At 38.2% G+C, this 21,706-nt stretch overlaps 1 protein-coding gene across 1 annotated transcript in view; it reads right to left on the minus strand.

Annotated features, from left to right (window-relative positions):
• The window catches only part of Morc1 (MORC family CW-type zinc finger 1), a 137,173-nt gene that overhangs the window by 104,785 nt on the left and 10,682 nt on the right, over positions 1 to 21,706 (minus strand). The window contains exons 4-9 of the mRNA XM_048345812.1: positions 19,629 to 19,697; positions 17,215 to 17,305; positions 16,476 to 16,584; positions 14,652 to 14,811; positions 12,708 to 12,813; positions 2,918 to 3,043 (exon numbers count right to left, since the gene is read on the minus strand). Coding sequence (XP_048201769.1) covers positions 2,918 to 3,043; positions 12,708 to 12,813; positions 14,652 to 14,811; positions 16,476 to 16,584; positions 17,215 to 17,305; positions 19,629 to 19,697 — 661 coding nt within the window. The remainder of the gene's footprint in view (positions 1 to 2,917; positions 3,044 to 12,707; positions 12,814 to 14,651; positions 14,812 to 16,475; positions 16,585 to 17,214; positions 17,306 to 19,628; positions 19,698 to 21,706) is intronic.

The raw sequence follows: 21,706 nt of genomic DNA on the forward strand, positions 1-21,706 counted from the left end.
ACTTTTTTTTTCTTTCTTTCTTTCTTTTTTTTTTTTTTAGCAATCCTGGTGTATCATGAGCTTGTGGTCAACTTAACCAACTAGATAGTATTTCTTTGTAAGTTACCATTATGTCTACTCTTACATAATTGATTTTTGAAAAATCTAAATGGTGATCTATACACCAAATCACACTTCTCTATTGACCTACAACTGTTTTAAATCTTATTTCTGTTACACTCGATACATATTCCTTGTAAGTCTGGGTTAACTATGAATTCAAAAGTATACAGGAACAATAGTGTGGTTCAACTAGTAGAGAGCCAGTCTTGAGTCAAAAGGCTAAGGGACAATGAGTAGGCCCTATGTTCAAACCCCAGAGCAAACCCCTTCCCCTCACAAATACCCTCAAGAAGCATGCATATTTGGTTTCATGTAAGTCACTGAGAAAAATACTAGAGAAAATATGAGAAAAGATCAAAATGAATGACATTGTACCAGAAACACCCCCTCAGATGCTTGGGTTCTCATCTGACTTTGAGATGCTGGAATAAAGGAGCTAAATTAATTACAGTGTAGCCATATGAACTCAGATGTATTTCTGTTTGTTACAAAAGTGTGGGAAAATAAGTAAACAAGAAAGATTGTCATTTTTATAAATAACTGCTTCTGGGTTGTGGAGTTCTTTTAGGGGTAACTCTGGTTTCCCATTTCATTTAAAGAAGTTTATTGGAGCCAAGGTGGCCAATGGACAGAGTAATTGCCTTTAAATGTCTGTACTTTGGTCAAATAAGGCTGATCTCAAGCACTAAATCTATTTAAATATAGCTATTAGAGCTCTGCTGCCTTTTTAAAAGAAAAAAACACCAGAGGTCATCTCACTTGGAATAAGATACAAAAAGAAAAAGACACATATTTCTTTGCAAGATTGTGCCCCTAAGGGAATCTATGTGGGAAAATACTTTTTACTATTTTCATTAGCATATATCAATAGTACAAGTGTTTTATTATAATTCTATAGATGTGTACAGTGTACTTTGAACAAGTTCACATCTTTACAAAGGAAATTATATGTAAATAAATTTACTAGGTGAAGGGAAGGGTAAGATCTTCAGAATAAAATCAGAAAAAAACCACCATCGTTCTATACAGTAGATACAAAATATCAGATTTAACATTTTATTAGATCTCCAAATGAAACTTGGCAAAGTTTCAGGTCTCCTTATCACTGTGATTAAGATACAACTGAACAAAGAAAAAATATTATAATATAATTATACCTACTTCCTGGCAATACTTAATGGTGAATATAACTTTGAAAGGTGAATAGAAGTGTGTACTAAGATGAGAAACAGACACCATACGATATAAGTAATTTACTTATGTCAAACTCAATTTACTAAAATTTCTGTAAAAACTAAACACAAATCAATATTTTCCATTGGTTTAAGTCATTTTTTTACTCGAACTCACTAAGAGGAATAATTGATGTGAAAAGACGCAGCAACACTGATTGATCCAGGCGACCCTTGGTACTTTTCAGAAAAAACAAGACTGATGAAAGAGAAACTGTGCTTTGATATTTACTGGGGAATGAATAGATTGACTTACAGGAAAAAAAAATCTCAACTGTGTATACCTATTTCAAGAGGTTATATTCAGAAATCAAGAGGAAAACTTTTAAGAATCCACTGGTGTTGGATCAGGGCACATAGTAAGAAGATGTACACTTTTATTATTAATAGCTATATGGATGACTGCAAGTCCCAGTCCAGCCATTGGTTTTGCTTAAAAGTGAGACAACATGATAAATGTGTTTCTGTTATAGTTACTGGAGACTGGGAATGTGGCTCAGTGGCAGAGTGCTTGCCTAGCATGCATGAGGTCCTGGGTTTGATTCTCAGTCCCACACACCCCCCCACCCCCAAAGAAAGAAAGAAAGACATAATAAAGATTTACTGTATTATAGGGGAGATGGCATCAGATCTGGATTGATAAGGATAGAATCTTTAAAATGATAACAATAAAACTCAACCCATAAGCTCACCGTAGAGATCAAGGGAAACAATGGGAGTGAATACAAGAGAAATAATCAAGGTTAACAAATACATACACAAGAGAGTGTGGAAGCATCTAATGCTTCTCCCAACAGATATTAAGTTCCTGATTAGAACTAATCGTATCTTTTTTTGTGCTTTGTGCCTAATACAATCTCAGACTCACAGAAGATTTTTATAATAGACTGATGTATAAATGAATGACCATCCAGAAATCATGGGGAAGAAAAATGTCTGTTGTGATTGTATGAATACTTGGGCATGATACATTTTAGGATATGTAAATTCAAGCTTTAAAAGTTCATACTAGAACATAAAAAATAAATAAACATTAAAGGACCAGCTGTGTTTCATATACGTTAATGTGCAACATACATGAGCATATAAAAACAGTCATTCACTGCTTAATGATGGAAGCCTGGTCTGAAAAGGAGGACATGAAGCACTGAATGTGCTCACATAGCCTAAGGCAGCTGCATCACCGCTAAGGATGAAACCTTATAGGACCACCATCATATACTGACTAAACATCACTATGTATAGCAAGAGAATGTGTGGTTAATAGCTCAAATATATTAGAGAAACTGAAAACACAGAGTGAACTGTGATCTTTCAATGGAACTAATCATAATCAAAGCACTCGAAGTGAAAAATATGTTTGTACTTGGGTGATTACCTAACTTAGCTCTGCCAAACGTTTGTGTACACAATTCCTTTTCAGCAAGCCTTTGTTTCTTATCAATACAGCTTGAGTACTGTTGGCAGTGTAAAAAAAGAAAATCTTCCTAACAAAGCCAGTCCTCTCTCCTTGACAATTGGAGAAAGTATACTAGTTTTACACACAAAATATCTGAGAAAAGAGCTGAAAGAAGGCTATTTACCTGGGTTTGTAGAGGCAATGACATAGGATCTTTGTTTGAACTCTTTTTGCTTGGATATAGATTCTCATCCCTGGGTCAAAATACAGAACAGAGGCGTAAGCTCTGAATGAGCATCTCTCCGGAAAACTGAAAAACAAAACACCAAATCCATAATGGAGAGGATACAACAAGAACTTCTCTTTGAGAATGAAAGAAAATCAGAGTTTTTGCTTCTAAAAGCTTTGAGAAATGTTCTGCTAAAACTAATAGTGCCGCAAACAGCAGCTAATGTTACATTTGCTTCATTAAGCAGGTCCTTTTGTACAAAGGCCAACAGAAATAATCTACACTTAGAGCTGAACCTTTGTTGTTAAACAACCAATTCTAAGTAAATGTATCAATGGTGGAAAATATGCTTCCCATTAGAACAACTGGCCTATGCTAGGTGACAGTGGCTCACACTTGTAATCCTAGCTACAGGAGGTGGGGAGGGGGCTGAGATCTGAGGATCATGGTTCAAGGCTAGTCTTGGCAAAAAAGTCTTAATTAGCCACAAAAAAGCCAGAAGTAGAGCTTTAACTCAAATGTTAGAGTAGCAACTTTGAGCAATAAAAACTAATGGAAAGGAGCTGGGAATGTGGCTTAGCAGTAGAGTGCTTGCCTAGCATGCATGAAGTCCTGGGTTTGATTCCTTGGCACTACATAAACAGAGAAGGCTGGAAGTGGTGCTGTGGCTCAAGAGGTAGAGTGTTAGCCTTGAGCAAAAAGAAGCCAGGGATAGTGTTTAGGCCCTGAGTCCAAGCCCTAGGACTGGCAAAATAAATAAATAAATAAATAAAATTTTAAAAAAAACCTAAGAGAAAGTGTCCAAGCTGAGTTCAAGTCCAGCACTGAAATACACACACACACATACACACACACACACACACACACACACCACAATGACATGGGCTGGGAACCTGGCTCAAATGTTAAAGTGCTTCCCTGTCAGCATAATGTCCTGAGTTCAAATCCCAGTATTAGGAAGTAAAATAAAAACAGCCTGACCCAGCCTGTCACAGTGGCTTTTGATTGTAATCTTAGCTACTCATGAGGCTGCAATCTGAGGATCAGGGTTCAGAAACCAGTTCAGAGAACAAAGTCCATGAAACACTTTATCTCAAATTAATCACCAAAGAGCCAGAAGTATAACTTTGGCTCAAGTGGTAGAGCTCTACCCTTGAGGAAAAAGGCTGTCAGCACCCAGGACCTGAGTTTAAGCCTCAAGATCACTGATGAAGAAAGAGGGAAGAAGAAAGATGAAAGGAGGAGGTGGAGGTGGTGGTGGAGTCGAAAGGAAGGAAGTCTTCCCAGAAATACAAATAAAACAATCCTTTGAATTTGAAAACAACTAAAAGAAACAGGGATTGAATGACTGAAAGACATTTTCTCTAAGTTTCAATAAAAGAGACATGCAATAAAAAATGTTGTATTTCCTCTTAGAATTATGAATAACACACTTCTGTCTGTAAGTGCAATTGAGCATTAAAGTAAGTATTTATGGTGGTCTGAGAAGAGACATCTTTCAATATGATAGGTAAAAAAGGAGGACAAAAGAAAAATAAAAACTGGGAGAGACCAAGGGAAGGGGTGACATCATCCAAAAAGAAATGTACTCATTACCTGATTTATATAACTGTAACTCTTCTGTATATCATCTTTATTAAAAATTAAGAAAAAAAACCAAGCAACTTTCCTTCACACAAAAGTAAAGTATGAAATACAAAGAAAATATGAAAGTGCATGACATTGGGAGGTTGCTGGACTAACAAGTCAAGGGAACTTCTATATTTAAGTCTATTTATAAACTATAAATTTATAAACTATAAAGAAATAACGACCACAAACAAAGCCAGCTAGGCTTCAGTAATTGTATTTTTGCACTTCTACACCTCAGAAAATGCCACTAGGAAGGGTTTCACCATCAAACAAGAGAGGGGGGAGGAGCAGGGCACAGGTGGCTCACGCCTATGATCCTAGCTACTCAGGAGGCTGAGCTCTGAGGATCACAGTTCAAAGCCAGTCTGAGCAGGAAAGTTTGTAAGACTCTTACCTCCAATGAACCACTAGAAAACTGGGCGTGGTTCTGTGGCTCAAAGAACCCAGGGACAGCTCCCAGGCCCAGAGTTTCAGCCCCACAACTGACAGAGAGAGGGGGGTGAGGGGAGAGGGAGAGGGAGAAGGAGAGAGTGAGTGCAGCAAACAGTAAACCATCCATCTTTCAATTCTTCTGCACTTCTGAAGGAGATAAAGGTGACCAGAGGAATGGTCAGGCCTCACTACTGGAGGTTACTCAGAAGGACCACACCACTGGCAGGCTGGGAAGCAAGAAAGGACCGAATTCTAGGAATCTGCAAGAGTGAAGACAAAGCAAGATGAAATACAAGGATTGCTTAGTGAGATACAAGTTCCTGCCGGCACTATCTGAAAAGCAAGCAGGAATTTTCTTTGTTAAAAAAGAAATTAGGGGGCTGGGGATATGGCCTAGTGGCAAGAGTGCTTGCCTCCTATACATGAAGCCCTGGGTTCAATTCCCCAGCACCACATATACAGAAAATGGCCAGAAGTGGCGCTGTGGCTCAAGTGCAGAGTGCTAGCCTTGAGCAAGAAGAAGCCAGGGACAGGGCTCAGGCCCTGAGTCCAAGCCCCAGGACGGCCAAAAAAAAAAAAAAAAAAAAAAGAAAGAAATTAATTGGTTAGTCTGAAGTAGAAGTTTTCACAATATAAATTATATAAAAATATCTTGTCCATGGCTATTATCTCATTAAAGTTACAATGTAACAGGAGAGCCTGTCTATATCATGGTGTTGTGCCACAATAATATCGTATGCTATAGTAGATCAGAAACTTTATTTCTTTAATCAAAAGTAAGGTTTCCCTGGGATTCCATGAGCATTCCAAGGGCTTTTACCATTGCTTAAATTATTTTCTGCATCTCTAAATTTGAAATTTTCCACAAAGCTAGTGGCTCCTATCCAGGAGCTGGTGGCTCACACCTATAATACTCAAGGAGGCTGAGATCTGAGGATAGGTTTAAAGCCAGCCTAGGTAGGAACGTCCATGAGACTCTTATTTCCCACTAACAACACTGTAGCCACTTTCAGTTTCCTTTGTTCTAGATCTCAGCATTGAGTTCATCAGAATTGGAAGGCTTTCTGATTGGTGGGTCTCTTTTCTATTTCCTGTAAGGTTGTGACACCAATGATTTTCTGTTCCATCCTTACTGTAAACTTTTGACAGATCAATCTATTCACTTATTTAATAAATGACTACTAGTAAACATAATAAGCATGAAGGGGATATGGAAAGGGTCCTCAAGAACTCTCCTATAATAGGAGACTCACTCGAAAGACTCATAGGTCTTGGCATATAATTGTATACCTGGCTAGTACAGACAGCAGTCCTGGAGTTTGAACTCAGGGTCTCATGCTTAGTATCATGCACTTTATCATTGAACCATGCTCATGGTATTTTTTTTATTTCGTTTATATTCCAGATAAGGTCTGGCATCAGAAAGCAATTCTCCTCCCTCTACTTCCTGCACATCTGGGATCACAGATGTAATCCTCTACCTCCAGCTTGTTTTCTTGAGATATGATTTAACTAGCACTTTTTCCCTGGGCTGACCTTGAACCATGATACTCCAATTTCTACTTCCTGAGTAATGAAGATTACAGAAATGCACCACCCCGGGCTGGGGATATGGCCTAGTGGCAAGAGTGCCTGCCTCATATACATGAGGCCCTGGGTTCAATTCCCCAGCACCACATATACAGAAAATGGCCAGAAGTGGCGCTGTGGCTCAAGTGGCAGAATGCTAGCCTTGAGCAAAAAGAAGCCAGGGACAGTGCTCAGGCCCTGAGTCCAAGGCCCAGGACTGGCCAAAAAACAAAAACAAAAACAAACAAACAAACAAAAAAAGAAATGCACCACCCCAACTGGCCTACCATCCAAGGGTTTTACTAGGATCTCTGTCTGCCTTACAGACATGAAAGTTCCAGAGTCCCTAAAGAAAGCAGGTTCCAGCATTAAGTCATTTCTTTCACATGATCCAGACAGAGAAAGACATCCTCACTAATTAGGAAAAGTTTTGTACCCATGTTAGCACCTGTTTATCGCCATTATCATAGCCCAACATTGCAAAGAAGCTCTTCAAAAAACAGACACCTGCTATGCTGACCCTTTTCTACTCACATGACTCCTTTTCCAAGTTCCTGTTCATTTGTGACCAACAGAATAGTATTGTCTCTAATTTGTGAAGTCTGTGACAAGAAAACAAAACCAAAAAGGCTAAACATAAAAACTGCATGTAAAATGAGCCACCCCTTGTAAGTTTCCAACTTCAACATAAGATTCTTTATGATCTAGGAACAGACTCACAGCTCCTTGGAAATATGTCAACCCAGAAATGTAATTCCTACATTCATCCACAGTAGGCAAACAGACTCCATCCAACAACTTTCCAGCCTACTTCTTGTCACTTCCAGTCTATCCATTTAGGGCCACTCTCACTTTCTATACATGGGGTAGTGCTTTTTTTAAAAATCTTCTAGCCAGGGCATAGACAATTCTTGGGTCACTTGGTCAGCAGTTTTTGGCACTAGCAGGTAAATCTGGAGATCTCACTTCCTGTTGAAACTTTCCCTCACCACCCACAAGCAGGGAAGTGTTCTCCACTGAGTGCTCCTCCTAAACTCCCACCACTCAGATTCCTTACATAAAGACTTTTAAAACAAGATCATCTCCAGTAATGATACTGTAAGTCTTTATAAATAAAAGTCCTTTACTAGGGAAGCTAACCTACAAATGTGCTCTCAGTAATAAGGATAACCTCAAAAGATGAAAGAAAAATGTTGCACTTCTCCATTCACAAGGATTGGCTTAACACATATTCTTCAAGGGCTTTTTTTTTATCTCCTTTTTGCCTGTATCTTTCCTTTCTATCTCTTCACATTTTGCCAGACAGCCCCATATCCCTATCACAGTATCTTTCTCTTTTACTTTCTATTTAATTGGCTATGATAAGAAACTGAAGAAACAGGTCCCATGTGTGTACACATATACCCACACAGAGTTACATGAAGGGGAAAGGGAAATGAATATTTTAAAGCAGTAGCTAGCTTCTAGTCTGCAGATAGAAGGAGACAGTAGAATCTATGTTACTCTCCTGTCTTCGGTCTTAGGAATCCTTAAAAGTCAGTCTCCATTTTAGGTTTCTGGGGTGGCTTCTTGTTGCTCACAATCTGTTCCTATTATTCTGCTATGATTTTAAATGTGGATCCATGGTGGATTGGTGCGATGTGGTTATCAAGCAGTACCAAGGGCCAAAAAGGAGTCAGAGGTGAAGTTCTGTGGCCAAGGTTGTTATTTATTGATTCATATTCTTTGTGGCTGGAGATTGAGAATATGACACCTCTAAAGCTAAGGAGACAATTCAGTTAACTCTACTAAGTTTAGAAGCCATAGCTTGGTAAATGTGATAGACAGGTGGTATGGAAGGTAAGATTCCTGAAAGAGTAGAACCGAACAGACTCACAAGTATTTGAGTATAGGATGACAACCAACATACAGTCACACTGGGAAAACGCACAATAGACTCCTATCCAGCAATGAAGTGATGGGTTAACATCTTAGCTTATCCTGAAATGTAATTCCAATCATGCAGTATTGAGAAATGGGACCCAGTGGACTCTATAAGGTACAGATAAGATAATGCTAATCAATTCACAGATTCATATATTAATGAGTCCATGGGTTATCTCAAGGGAAGATCTGTTATAAAAGCCCACTTGTCCCTGTCTCATAAGTATGATGCTCTGAATGATTTAGGACTTAGCAGAAAATCTCCAAGTGAAGGAAGGCTTTCACCAGATATAAAATCCTTGACCGTCAACATACAAATTTCCTGAACCATAGTTAAAAAGCTTATTCTTTATTGTCTGCTCAGCTTCAGATATTCTCCTACAGTAACAGAAAAAAAAGACTAAACCATCTTTTAATGCACAATATTGAGACACTAACTCTAAATTCGAAGTACTATGTCACTTCTGCACTATCTCAGATGTGTCATATTTTACTCATAAAATACTAAGTACCATAATCAAAATTATTTTCTAGATTTATTACTAAAGTTCCTGACAAATCTCTGAAGATGTCTTAAAGTTGAAATTAATGAAGCCTATAGTAGCCTGAATATAAGTAAGTGTATCAAAGGTTTTTAAGTAGCTTAAATTCTGAACTTTGAAGACACTTATCAAATTTAATCTTAGGATAAATTATACCTAAAAGGAATGTCAACTCAAAGATATAATTGAAAAGTTGTAAGTTGCATAAAGTAATAAAGGTGCTTTCCTTTGTTGCAAGCAATACATTACAAGAGTTTGAAGCTGTAACTTTGGTGTGTTCTAACCCCCTGAGTTAGGATATAAATTACAGGCATTATATGGCTCTATGGTGGACTATTTAGAAAGATGTTAGCAATGTGGCACCTAATTTCTAAGCATTACTTGGGACAAAATTTCAACTCCATTTTTGTGTTTTCTCATCACTCTCATCCAGTTTCTGGATGGACCTCTGTAGCTGCCTGGGATTCTCAGACATAGTGGATTCCGGGGCCTTTTGTGAATACAGGCCTTTTGGCAAATGAGAGCCAATTCCATGGCAAAGTTTGTGTTTTTCAACTAAGACATATGCTTTCTTCAAGTTTCTTACAAAGTTCAGTCCATTTAATGTTTAGATTGTTTAGAAGACATTGGGTGTGAGGAAGTCACACATGTAAGGGAACAGTTGCAGGGACTGAGAATGTGGCTTAGTGGTAGAGTGCTTGCCCAGCATGAATAAAACCCTGGGTTCGATTCCTCAGTACCACATAAACAGAAAAGGTTGGAAGTGGTGCTGTGGCTCAAATGATTTAGTGCTAGCCTTGAGCACAGAGCAGAGCCCAGGCCCTGAGTTCAAGCCTCAGAACTGGCAAAAAAAAAAATAAAAAAAGACATCTATTTGTTCTAATCCTTGTATTTAAAAAAAAAAAAACACTGTATCTTTGACACATTTTTCTCATGACTTAACTGGAGTTATTGAGCTTAAAAAATAAAATGAAAAATATAATTTCCCTAAATGAATCTGTACATGTCCTAGGTGTGACTCATTTTCTATTATGTGGTTAACTGCCCCAATGCCTTGAGAAGCCCCTGGCTTCATTGAACAGTCTGAAAACAACAAGACTTCCCCCTCTCCCCCCAAAAAATGTTGACTGTCAAATCATTCCTCTGATAAGGAATTGTTTTCTGATGCTCGTTTTGAAATGCCAAGGCAGTCTGAAAGATAACCATTTGAAACTGCATCCAAAGCTTTTAAAAAGCATGAAATATCAGTTTGGGAACCAACTGTTTAGAAGGGCAGGAGAAGGGAGCAACGGAGGTGCCAGTAATGAGTCTGGGCCTCCTTCCTCATACCAGCTTTTCAATGCTGGCATTCCACAATAGTGATTAGACTACACGTATCTTTCCAAAGGAATAAAAACTCCCCTCTCTGTGTATATTCAAAATTCTGTGTTTTAAAATAAGAAGAAAAATGATATATAGTAGGAAAAGTAGTTTAAAACAGATAACACAAAATATGTTACCAAACATTAAATTAACTAACTGTAAAAGGATATTGGCAAATCTCACACAAAGGCCAAGTCAAAAACAAAACAACAAAAAAAGTTCCCTGGTTAGCTGGTCTGTTTACTCAGTTTCTTAATTTAAAACTGTTCTATCTAATAGAGTAAACAATGGCCACTAGTCTGAATTTCTGTTCCCTGTGTGCTCAAAATAAGCATTGGATTCAAGGCTTGATGTGAAAAGAATAATGTAAAATATCTTGTGGATATTGTTCATGTGGGGAAAAAAACAATCCTTTAGGGAATCATCATTAATGTTAATTTTGTCTGTTTATTTAAAGTGGCTAATAGAATATTCAAGATTAAATGTATTACTCTTCAATCTCCTTTGTACAGCTGCTTAAAGATACTACTATGCAACTTGTGGCAAGGATGGGAGTGGGGAGCTGAGGAAAGGAGAAGGGCTGGGTGACATTGCTCAAAAAGAATTGTAATTATTACCAGACTTAGGAAATAGTAACACCTCTAAATAACACCATAATAATAAAAATAAAATTATATTTGAAAAATAAGACTTGTAAAAAATAAATGCATTGCTCTTATCTATGGCTTTTCTACTTCAATGGAAAACAGAAGTATATAAGATTAATCAGATTCGATAATTTTATCTTTGAAATACATTCTATCTCTAAAGTCTGACATTAAGAAACTCTAGACACAGCTGGTTAGTCTTCAGTAAGTTACTGCAGGGAATCCTGGCTCTGCTCAGTGTTGGGGTCTTTCTCCAGACATTTTTACCTAGGCCTCTCAGTATTCTCATTCTGTTTCCCATGGGTTGTGAATGGTCAAAAAGATGACAGGTGTCAATGTGGTTATTTATAACTATGAGTGGAAGTTCATGAGGCCATTCCCGACAAACCTTTGTCATTGTACCATATTCCAACCTGGTTCACACCATCATTTGGAGATACACTGATGTCTGCTTTTGATTATCTATGATGAAAGTGACCCCTATAGGGCTGGTTCTTTTTCATACTTACATAGGAGTTGCAGGATTAGAGAACTTCAGGAGCATTACCCAGCGATCTCCAAATATGCTGGCACCTTTGACCCACTTGGGGAATATCAGGAAAGCATTGATTTCTAGGCTTGACAAGTGGAGATTGCAACTCAGTAGGATTTTTTAAATTTAAACTGTATTGTAAAGGTGATGTCCAGAGAGATTATAGTGACATCAGCCAAGTAATGAGTACATTTCGTTTTGAACAGTATCAGTAGGGGTTTTTTAAATAGTATATATTGTTACCCAAGTAGGCTTTTCTGTGACCTCATACATGCACACAATGTACCTTCATCCAACTTATACCTCCCTTCTACCTTGCAGTCTTCTTAAAATAATTCCACAAGGTTTCATTACTCTTTTCTCATACATACTTTGCATAAAATACTTTGACTACACTTACTCCCCACCTTTTACCTTCTCCATTCTTTTTGATGAAGTCCAAGGTTTTGCACATGTTTTTTTCTTTTTGGACAGGTCCTGGGCTTGAACTCAGGGCCTAGGCACTATCATTGAGTTTTTTTTCTTTCCTTTTGCTCATGGTTAACTCTCTGCCACTTGAGCCACAGCTCCACTTTCAGCTTTTTAGGTGCTTACCTCAAGATAAGAGCTTTGAAGATCTCTGAGTGTGGCTTAGTGGTAGAGTGTTTGCCCTGGGTTCAATTCCTCAGTACCACATACACAGAAAAAGCCAGAAGGGATGGTGTGGCTCAAGTGGTAGAATGTTATCCTTGAGCAAAAGAAGCTCAAGGACAGTGCCCAGATCTTGAGTTCAAGCACAAAGACTGGAAAAAACAAAACAAAACAAACAAAACAAAAAAAAAGTCTCACAGACTTTCCTGCTTGGGCTAGCTTTGAACCACAATCCTCAGATCTCAGCCTTCTGAAAAGCTAGGATTACAGGGATGAGCCACTTGTGCCTAGCGATTCTGTACTTCTGAGGAAGTTTCCCATTCTGTTCTAGCCTAAATCATTGCTGAAACATATCAAATAAATTGTCCTGGTGGTAACAGGCCAGGGACCTCAGACCTGGAGCCAAGATGCAGGACTCCTAGCCCTCACCTACTAGCCACATGGAGAGACAGACTTCAAACACACACATTACTTACTCCTCCAGAGCCCCAGCCATCAGGATGTCTTCTTTGTCTGTTTTCACATCCAACTCTGGTTCTCCACTAAGCAGAAGCTTCAAGTTATAAATAATCACCAAAGTGCCTGGTAGTAAAGTAGATGTTTAACTTGTCAATATTGTAACTATGCTCATTGCCAGGCACAACGTTATCACCTCCTCTGTGGAATTGAGTCCTCTGTAAAGTAGATTTCCTTTTGTACTTCAGTAAATAATACAACTGGAAAAGCTCCAAGATGTGTCTTGAAGCAAATTCCACTCTCTGCCAAAAAGTGTTGATTTTCCACAATATGATCCTGCTAACTACTATTCAATTCATTATAAATCTTCAAACCTTGGCACTCCTTCCATCATTTGCATTCTGAAAATTGTTAGGAGCCTGAGCCCAGTTTGTATTACACGCAAAGCTTTCATTGGTGGAACTGAAGTCAATTCATCAGAGAACAAATATGAATTTTTAAAGTTTATACAGATACAAAGTATTACACTAAGACTCTATGGTTAGTACTGCCAACTCCTCTTGTAAAGAACTAGATAGTAAACAGTTTAGGCTTTGTAGCCATTTGATCTGTCACATATAATTACAACTTAACTCTGCTACTGTTGTAGGAAAGCAGGCTTAGAGAAGACATAAACAAATGAATATAGTTATATTCCAATAAAACTTTCTTTATAAATACAAGTGTGGAGCTGAATTTTACATGAGGCTATACTTTTCTGACCTCTGTTCTAAGACTTGACTTGTCATTTTTTTAAAGCGCAAATTGTCAAAAAGATAATTATAACATTAAGATAAATAAGATTACCAGAGAAATTAAAAATGAAATCTAATACTTATTTTGGGGGGAGTAAAACAGTGGCTAAGAACAAGAGCTTTGGTAGTTAAATATCTGTGTCTAAACCCTAGGTTAAGCACTTAATAGTGCAGTCACCTCAGAGAATGTCCTCATTGTTCTGAGTTTAATTTTCCTAACCTATGCAATGGCATGCGTGAGGAACCTCTCACACAGGAGTTGTATGGGGGAATGGAATTTCTTAATTTCTAGAAAGCAATTGGACCAGAATTCATAAAATAAACACCTCATGAGTATTTGAGCATTTCACAATCACAAGTTAACTAAGAAATTCTATTAAATTTCTTTCAAAAATATCCTATATATGTTAATAACTGAATTACTAACTTGTTGGACATGATAATTTTTCTAGGACAAAGGGAAAGAAGTGGCTTAAAGCCTGATTCTAACCAAAATACCACACATATTTTTAGAAAAGAAATTTTGGAGGTAGATTAATTCTGAGACCAACCTACTGAAATTATACAATAAACATTACATCAATCCGAGTTGCAAAAGGCAGGGTGCACACAGCATTCTCTCAAGTAACATTCTTGCTTCTGGCCAAGCATTTAATAATATGTAAAGGAAACCTGGTGGAAGTCTGAGGAAGAATGCCCTGGAAAATATCAATATACCCAGCACAAACCAGGTTAAGACAGAAGGCTGGTAGAGATTGAATGGAGAGGAAGGTTCTGTTAACCTGGAACAGCACTGACAATATGCCCTTGCTAACCCTCAGCCACAGAAACATGGATGCAGTACTCTGCAAGGAACAAACTTTCTTATCAGCCTGACTTCACACAGTCTGAGATGATGCCATATATCTCCTGACTTTGCTGTAAGGTTCGGGACTGGGGAATCTCTAGGGTCACAGACTGCTCCACTCTCTTAGCATTCCATGTTACCAGGCTTATGAAAGCACAAAGCTTTCTCCTGGTGTCATGGATTTATGGTAATGGGTGTTTGGATTTTCTTCAGACAAAATACCCATGGATGAAAGAAATGACTGTCCCCTGGAAACATTCCTACTCTTTCCTAAAACACTGAAACAAATATTTGCATCCCAATGTGAATGTTGATGATCTTACCACATTTTCCATAGATCATATCAAATTGTTGCATCAATTCAACTTCATTTTTAAATGGGGAGTATTTATAAATTATAGATAGTTCTGTTGAGAATTTCTGGGGATCATCTGTGACAGATTCTCTGGTTCTTGTTATCCATGAAGGAATGGGAACTACAACCTAGAAAGAACACACATTGATTATAATGAAATGCGTACTAAAAAAAAAAAAAAACCACCACACTTTTTTTTTTTTGCCAGTCCTGGGCCTTGAACTCAGAGCCTGAGCACTGTCCCTGGCTTCTCTTTGCTCAAGGCTAGCACTCTGTCACTTGAGCCACAGCACCACTTCTGGCCATTTTTTGTATATGTGGTGCTGGGGAATTGAACCCAGGGCTTCATGTATAAGAGGTGAGCACTCTTGCCACTAGGCCATATTCCCAGCCCCCTACCACCCTTTTGACTGATCCATCCTAATTCATTCTACTCTTCATTCAAATGATTAAAAGGTTATTTTTCTCCTATCTTAATAGTTTTAAGCAGATAACAAATATGTCTACCTAGATTCCATTTAAACTCTCTATTTTGGGAGGCGGGCATGGATGGAGTCTACCTCTGCTCCTTCTTGAGAGATGAGTAGAATGGAAAAAAAAAAGTCAACAAGTTGAAAAGGAGATGACAGCATACCAAGAAATGCATCCAAAACCCTGCCAGAGGAGAGAAGCCAGTCTGATTTACAAGTTGGATTTATGCTTGAGAGACAGAGAAGCATCTATATTCCCATCTGTACACCTTCCCCACTGCAGGCAGCCTGTACATTTATTCTCTGAAAAGAGCAGAATGCTGTATTTATGGACTAGAAGACATATGGGCATTGCCATTGGAGAACCTTACTGACATCAGAATGACCCAGTAAAAGAATGTAGATCAGATGCTCAGATTTGCATCCCTGAAGGAGGGCAGCTAAGACCTTCAGATGGAAGACCATAGGGCTTTCCTGGAAATCTGATAAGTCCAGAAGAAAACCTTGAAATTATATTAAGTCCTCCCCAACAAGGCAACCAATTAGATCACATTGTGACATTCACAGCCACCACGCCCCATCTCACCCTTAAAGGGTTTCAAACATCATTTTACTGGATTTTCAAGTGTTCAGGATCCGGAGCCATATGAGAAAAGCCTCTAATGTGACAAAAATAGGAGCCAAACATAAGCAAAGTAACTCAGTGGGAAGAGAAGCTATCAGATAAAGATGAAAATTTCAAGGGAAACAGAATTACTGTGAAAATATTGGGAGCTAAACTGGTCATGGCAGTAACCATCTGCAATCCCAGTGACTTGAAAGGCTGAGGCAGAAGTATCACATAGGAGGCCTCAGAAAGTACTGAAACCTGGCCTGCACACTGGAATGTGGCAAAAGGGGAGAGCACTTGCCTAGCACGTGGGAAGTCCTAGGATCAAACCCTAGAAGTGTGTGTGTGTGTGCGCGCACCCACAGAGAAAGAGTCTGTGAAGAAACTGGAAGGTTAATGTTGGAATAAATATCGTTCTACTACAAAGAGTAGAAAGATGTTGCAAGCTTCTCCCAGAAGTCTCCTTGTATCAAAAGGAATATCTTAATCTGGGAGACTTCAACCTACAGAAAATGAAATGACATTCTCCAAAGGGCCTCTAAGGACTCCAGAATGTGCAGGTATCTCCTCCCCATTTCTTAAATGCATCCCTAATTTCCTCACTCATCATCATCAGAGGGAAGTCATGACCATACTCCCCCCATTTTTGAGGGGATAAAGGAAAATACCACCATTACTGCTATGGAAATGGAAGGAACCATTCAACTCTTACCTCAGTAAGGCCTTCTGTTTCACAGAAAGTCTGAGAAAAAAACAGACAGGTCATGGTTTCTTCCTTCTTGGTAAAAAGAATGAAGTCTTTTCCAATTCTCATGGACCCACTATATTAAAAATGGAGAACATAATGGCTTACATCTCAGGCACTAATAAAGAACAAGCAAGTAGGCATGATTCCCTTTACTCTAACACGTTATTCTTTCTAACAACCCTTCTATTGACCCATCATCAAGAAACACAGTTTTATTTCACTTCCCACAGTAGAGCCAGTGAATTTGAGTCAATCAGTTCCACACTCCTCCTAGCTGGTTGCTGTAATAAAGTTGCTTCCAGGACTCTGCAGACCAATCAAGCCCTGGCAGAAGTTACAAAAATGAGTCTGAGGTCATTGCCTCTCATTGACATGAGTGAAATATACTGTAGACCCAACACTTAGACTAAAATAGGCTTTGTGGAACAGTCAAACACGGAGATTCAATGTGGTTCAATGAGGTTGTAGCAAGTCCAAAAGTATTGCTTTGAAAGGGCCTGTGAGAATATATCTTATGGTGAGAATTAATTTTTCAAATATAAAGATCCAAATCAATTATGAGTATGAAGTTTTCAAACAAGATAGAAGTCCTTCCCAAGTTTATACTCTTCTCAAAGCTTTAGGTGTTTACAGCACTCTGTATGAGTATCTTCAATACTGTTTCCACTGTGAATAATATGTGCCTTAAGAGAAAAGATCTCACCTTTTCAGCCCATTGCCATATTGCCCAATAAACTTGAAGGCAGACAACCGCTTCTTGGAGGTTCCAAAGTAAATAATGTCTGAAGCGTCCTCTGAAATTGACAAGGAATTTTCTTTTTTTATCCTTATAAGTCTTTCTTATCCTCATTCCCTCCACGACAACCTCGGTTGTTTTTAATTTTTTGTAATCCTAGGGTTTGATTTGAACTCTGGGTTTACTGCTTGAAATACTCTAGCACTTGAAGAATATCTCTGATACTTTTTTCTTTGCTTAATTTTGACATCACTCTTCTGTTTTTCCTGGACTGGCTTGGACTGCAATCCTCCTATTTATGTTACCTGCATAGCCAATATAACAAATGTATGCAGTCATTCCCAACCTTTTTGCGGTTATTGCTGAGATGGGTTCACTTACTATGTTGCCTGAGGTGGCCCTAAACCTTCTAATGAAGGTTCCCACCACTCCAACATCTAGGATTACAAATATGAGCTGATATATATACCTTCTTCTCTTTAAAAATTATTTAGTGGGTCTGGTAATGTGGCTTAGCGGTAGAGTGCTTGCCTAGCATGCATGAAGCCTTCTGTTTAATACCTCAGCACTACATAAATAGAAAAAGCCAGAAATGGCACTGTGGCTAAAGTGGTAGGGTGTTAGTTAGCTTTGAGCAAAAAGAAGCCAGGGATAGTGCTCAGGCCCTGAGTTCAAGCAGCAGGACTGGCAAACAAAAAATTATTTAGCATGTTTTATTATTCTATTATCATGCATGCATATTGATCATGTTCACACCCTATCATCATATGCTATGATTCTTCCAATCATCTTGACAGACTTTTTTAATGATTAGGATATATCTTTGCCACCAGCCTGAGGTCCAGTCATCAGGACCTCATACTTTGGTACGTTAAGACAGGTAGATAGCTCTCAAGCCAGCCTATAGGGTACTTGTATCAGGACCCATGTCCACTGATTAGAATTTTTTTTGAAGGGAGGAGGTTTAAATTTTTGTTATCTTTAAGTAGCTGTGCAATGAAGGTGCCATTTAACAAAGCATTTATGAATACATCTTGATCAGTGTCATTTCCTTCAACAGTCTCACCCTCTCTTTCACCCACCCCTTCTCTTACTTTTCTTCTGTAGTCTATTTATTGAATTCTTGACTGAATTTTTCTCCCTCTCCCCCTTCTTTCATCTACCCCGCTCCCCTGGAGACAAGGTTACAGTAAGTAAAGCCACCAGCACAACCATGTTTATTGCAGCACTATTCACTGTAGCCAAAATATGGAATCAGCCCAGATGCCCCTCTCACATAATGAGATTTTACTCATCCATTAGAATGATACTAACAAAGTTCTTAATGGTATTATATTGAAAGGTCTCAGAGATATCACAACATATGACCATGAGTAGAGTTATATTTATTAAGTAGAGCCAATAAATATTCTTTGACACACTGGGTTGTATGTACATAGGAATTAGCTACTATGTTCTCTATCATGACAATATTAGCCACCAAAATAAGAGCTATGTAGAATAGCTGAGCATTTTCCAATCTTGCTAATAAATATTCTTTGGCAATTTGAGCCAAAAGGGCATTACTTCCCTTTGCATTTATGGCTGCTGTTGTCATGGATGGCCATTCTTCCCTCAAGTGTACAATTTCCCAGAGCATCTCCATATGACTTGAATTCCTTAACTAAATTTTGAACACAGTTGTCAGAACCTTATCTTGTGGTGCCTAGAGTATTGAAAACTCAGGAAGGGTGATGCCTAAAACAAAGTCCTTATCAGAAAGAGTAGCATTTCAATTGCACAACATTTGAACTGTGTGCCTATTATGTGTTGACTTTGTGCTAACTTTAAATGACAAAGATAATTCATACAACATATTATAGATGTATTCCTATGATGAGAACATTCCTTTGAGGAACTAAACCTTTGAACATGCAGAGGAAAAACAACATAAACTGCTAAACAGAAGGAGAGACAACCTCTACCTCAAGGTTATGCAGAAATTAATAACAGCCTAAAGGCATGGGAAGCTGCCCTAGGGCATCATGCAAGTAACGTAAAGGGAAGAACTAAAAGGAATCTTAGAGAACACTGTTAGTGTGCTATGCATTCCCAGGTGCATCTTTCTTACAATCAGACCATTCATCTTTCATTTCCCTGATCCTAATTATTTACTCTACTTTTATGTCTTGGTTTTGGTGGCTATAAAGAATTTACTTCGCCAGCTAGCATATTTGAACCCAAAGACTTCAAAAAAATAAGTTAATTCTAGGCTTTACTCTCCTATTTTCATAGCTCCATACCTGTTTTTGACTAGATAGCTCAATTTATTTTTATTTATTTTATGGCTTTTCAGACTGTTTCCTTTAACAGCCAGTTAGGTATTGAGCAAATTAACTTACCAGGGCCCATGCCGCATCCATCATCAAGGAAACACAACATGAATCCACCCTGCAGTTTTTCATTATCCACTGTAAGAGAACGCAGTTATTACTAATAAATATTGGGCTTAATTTGTTCCTCAGAAAGTCCTACTGCTCACATAGTTATCCATCGTCCTCCATTGCAGCCACGGAGTGACAGAGTTATGGCACAGTTATGGAGCTCAGAATGGAGTCATGCTTACAGCTTCCTAAGAAACTGCAGGGGGAAAACAATCATGCAGCCAAATGGCTTTAAATTAACATAAAGCATCTACATATTAATAAATTATGTATACAGCTGGTATGCTCTAGAATTGGACACTTCTTTTCATTAACTTCAGGTATTTCTTCCCTAAGGGATGGAAAAATGTAGATGGAGATGTGACCCCAGGACCCTTCTATCAAACTGATCAACCTCTATGCCCTTTTACCAAAATGCTAAACAAATCCTGGACATTCTGATTAAATTCATTAGGCTCCCTTCTAAGTAGTTAATTGCCATAGGAGTCTTTTGAGAGTGTTTCTCTGAAGCAGAAAATATGTGCCTCTTGAAGATGAATTGGATTTTTAAAACTGGCTAACTTATTTGAAATCAATTTTAATGATTAAGAGATACCACTAAATGACACACTATAATCTCTGACTTAAAAACTATTAAAGGTATTACTAAAACTAATGAGACTAATTTTTGTATACAAATTCAACAGCAGGATATATGATTCTTAGTACATTTCCTTTCTCAGCATGTTATTAGTAATTTCTGTGCAATAATAGTGTTTAAAGTATATAACTGAATCAATTTTGACATGTACATGGCATATACATGTTAGATATGCAGATATATATATATAATATATTCAATGGCATATACATAATGGCATAAATATGCCACTGTATATATGACATATTATTGCATATATGCACTTATGAATCCATCACCACAACCAAGGCAGTGAATATACTCATTGAGCTCTGTTGAAATTGTTCTTAAGAAGGGAGTACAGTGTAAAGGAGGGTAATTGGGAGTATGAGGTTGATTCAGATATATTATATACATGTACAGTAAAATCCCCCCTTGTAAAACTAATGTATGCTAATAAAAATGTACTGAAGGCATGTCCATCTTTACCAGAGCTAATACATACAGAGATATAAAACACCATGGTAACATACAGTTTATATTTTATAGCTCTGCAATTACTTAAAACAAATTGGAGAATCATTCAGGAATCAGTAAATCATTTGAAAAATAGTCCAATCCTAGCACCCCAGTATAATTTTACTTGTGGGTTTAAGTACTGACTCTGGTTTTTGTTTATTTTAATTGAAGATAAGCAATTTTCTATGTTGACAGCTGTGTAGTGGTTTATTGCAACAACAACCACAAAAACAGGTAGTTTAAAACTCAAGTCTGAGCTGGGTGCTGGTGGTCCATGCCAGTGATCCTAGCGACTCAGGAGGCTGAGATCTGAAGACGGCAATTTAAGCCAGCTTGGCAGAAAAGTTGCTGTGAGGTTCTTATCTACAATTAACCACTCTCAAACCTGAAGTGGTGCTATGGCTCAAGTGGTAGAAAACTAGCCTTGAGTACAAAGAGGCTCAGGGACAGAATCCAGGCCCTGAGTTCAAGCCCCACAACCTACCAAAAAAAAAAGTGATATAGCATTAGCCTTGGGTACAAGAGGCCAGGGACAGAGCCCAGGCCCTGAGTTCATGACTGACAAAAAAAAAAAAAAAAGCAGTAAGCTCAGTTTTTCATAAAATACATAAAACCTCAACGAAGAAATAAGTGCCACTTTCATTCCAAATGGGCCAAGTCCTATTTTGTTGATGATAACACTGTGAGCTAGGAAAAGTGGGGTGAAATGAATGCTACCATCTTCTGCCAGTGCCCTGTCACTCACCCAGGGGAGAACCCCATTGTGCATGGTTATCAATAGGGCCTCTACTCTGAGTGGAATACTACTTGCCTCTCCTTTCTCTTGTTCTAGGACCATCTATCACCCTTGTTCAAAATCCTATGAAATACTGCCAAGAAAATTTCCACATTCACACTT

Source organism: Perognathus longimembris, chromosome 5 (genome assembly GCF_023159225.1).
Source record: "Perognathus longimembris pacificus isolate PPM17 chromosome 5, ASM2315922v1, whole genome shotgun sequence".
Classification (NCBI taxonomy): Eukaryota; Metazoa; Chordata; class Mammalia; order Rodentia; family Heteromyidae; genus Perognathus; species Perognathus longimembris.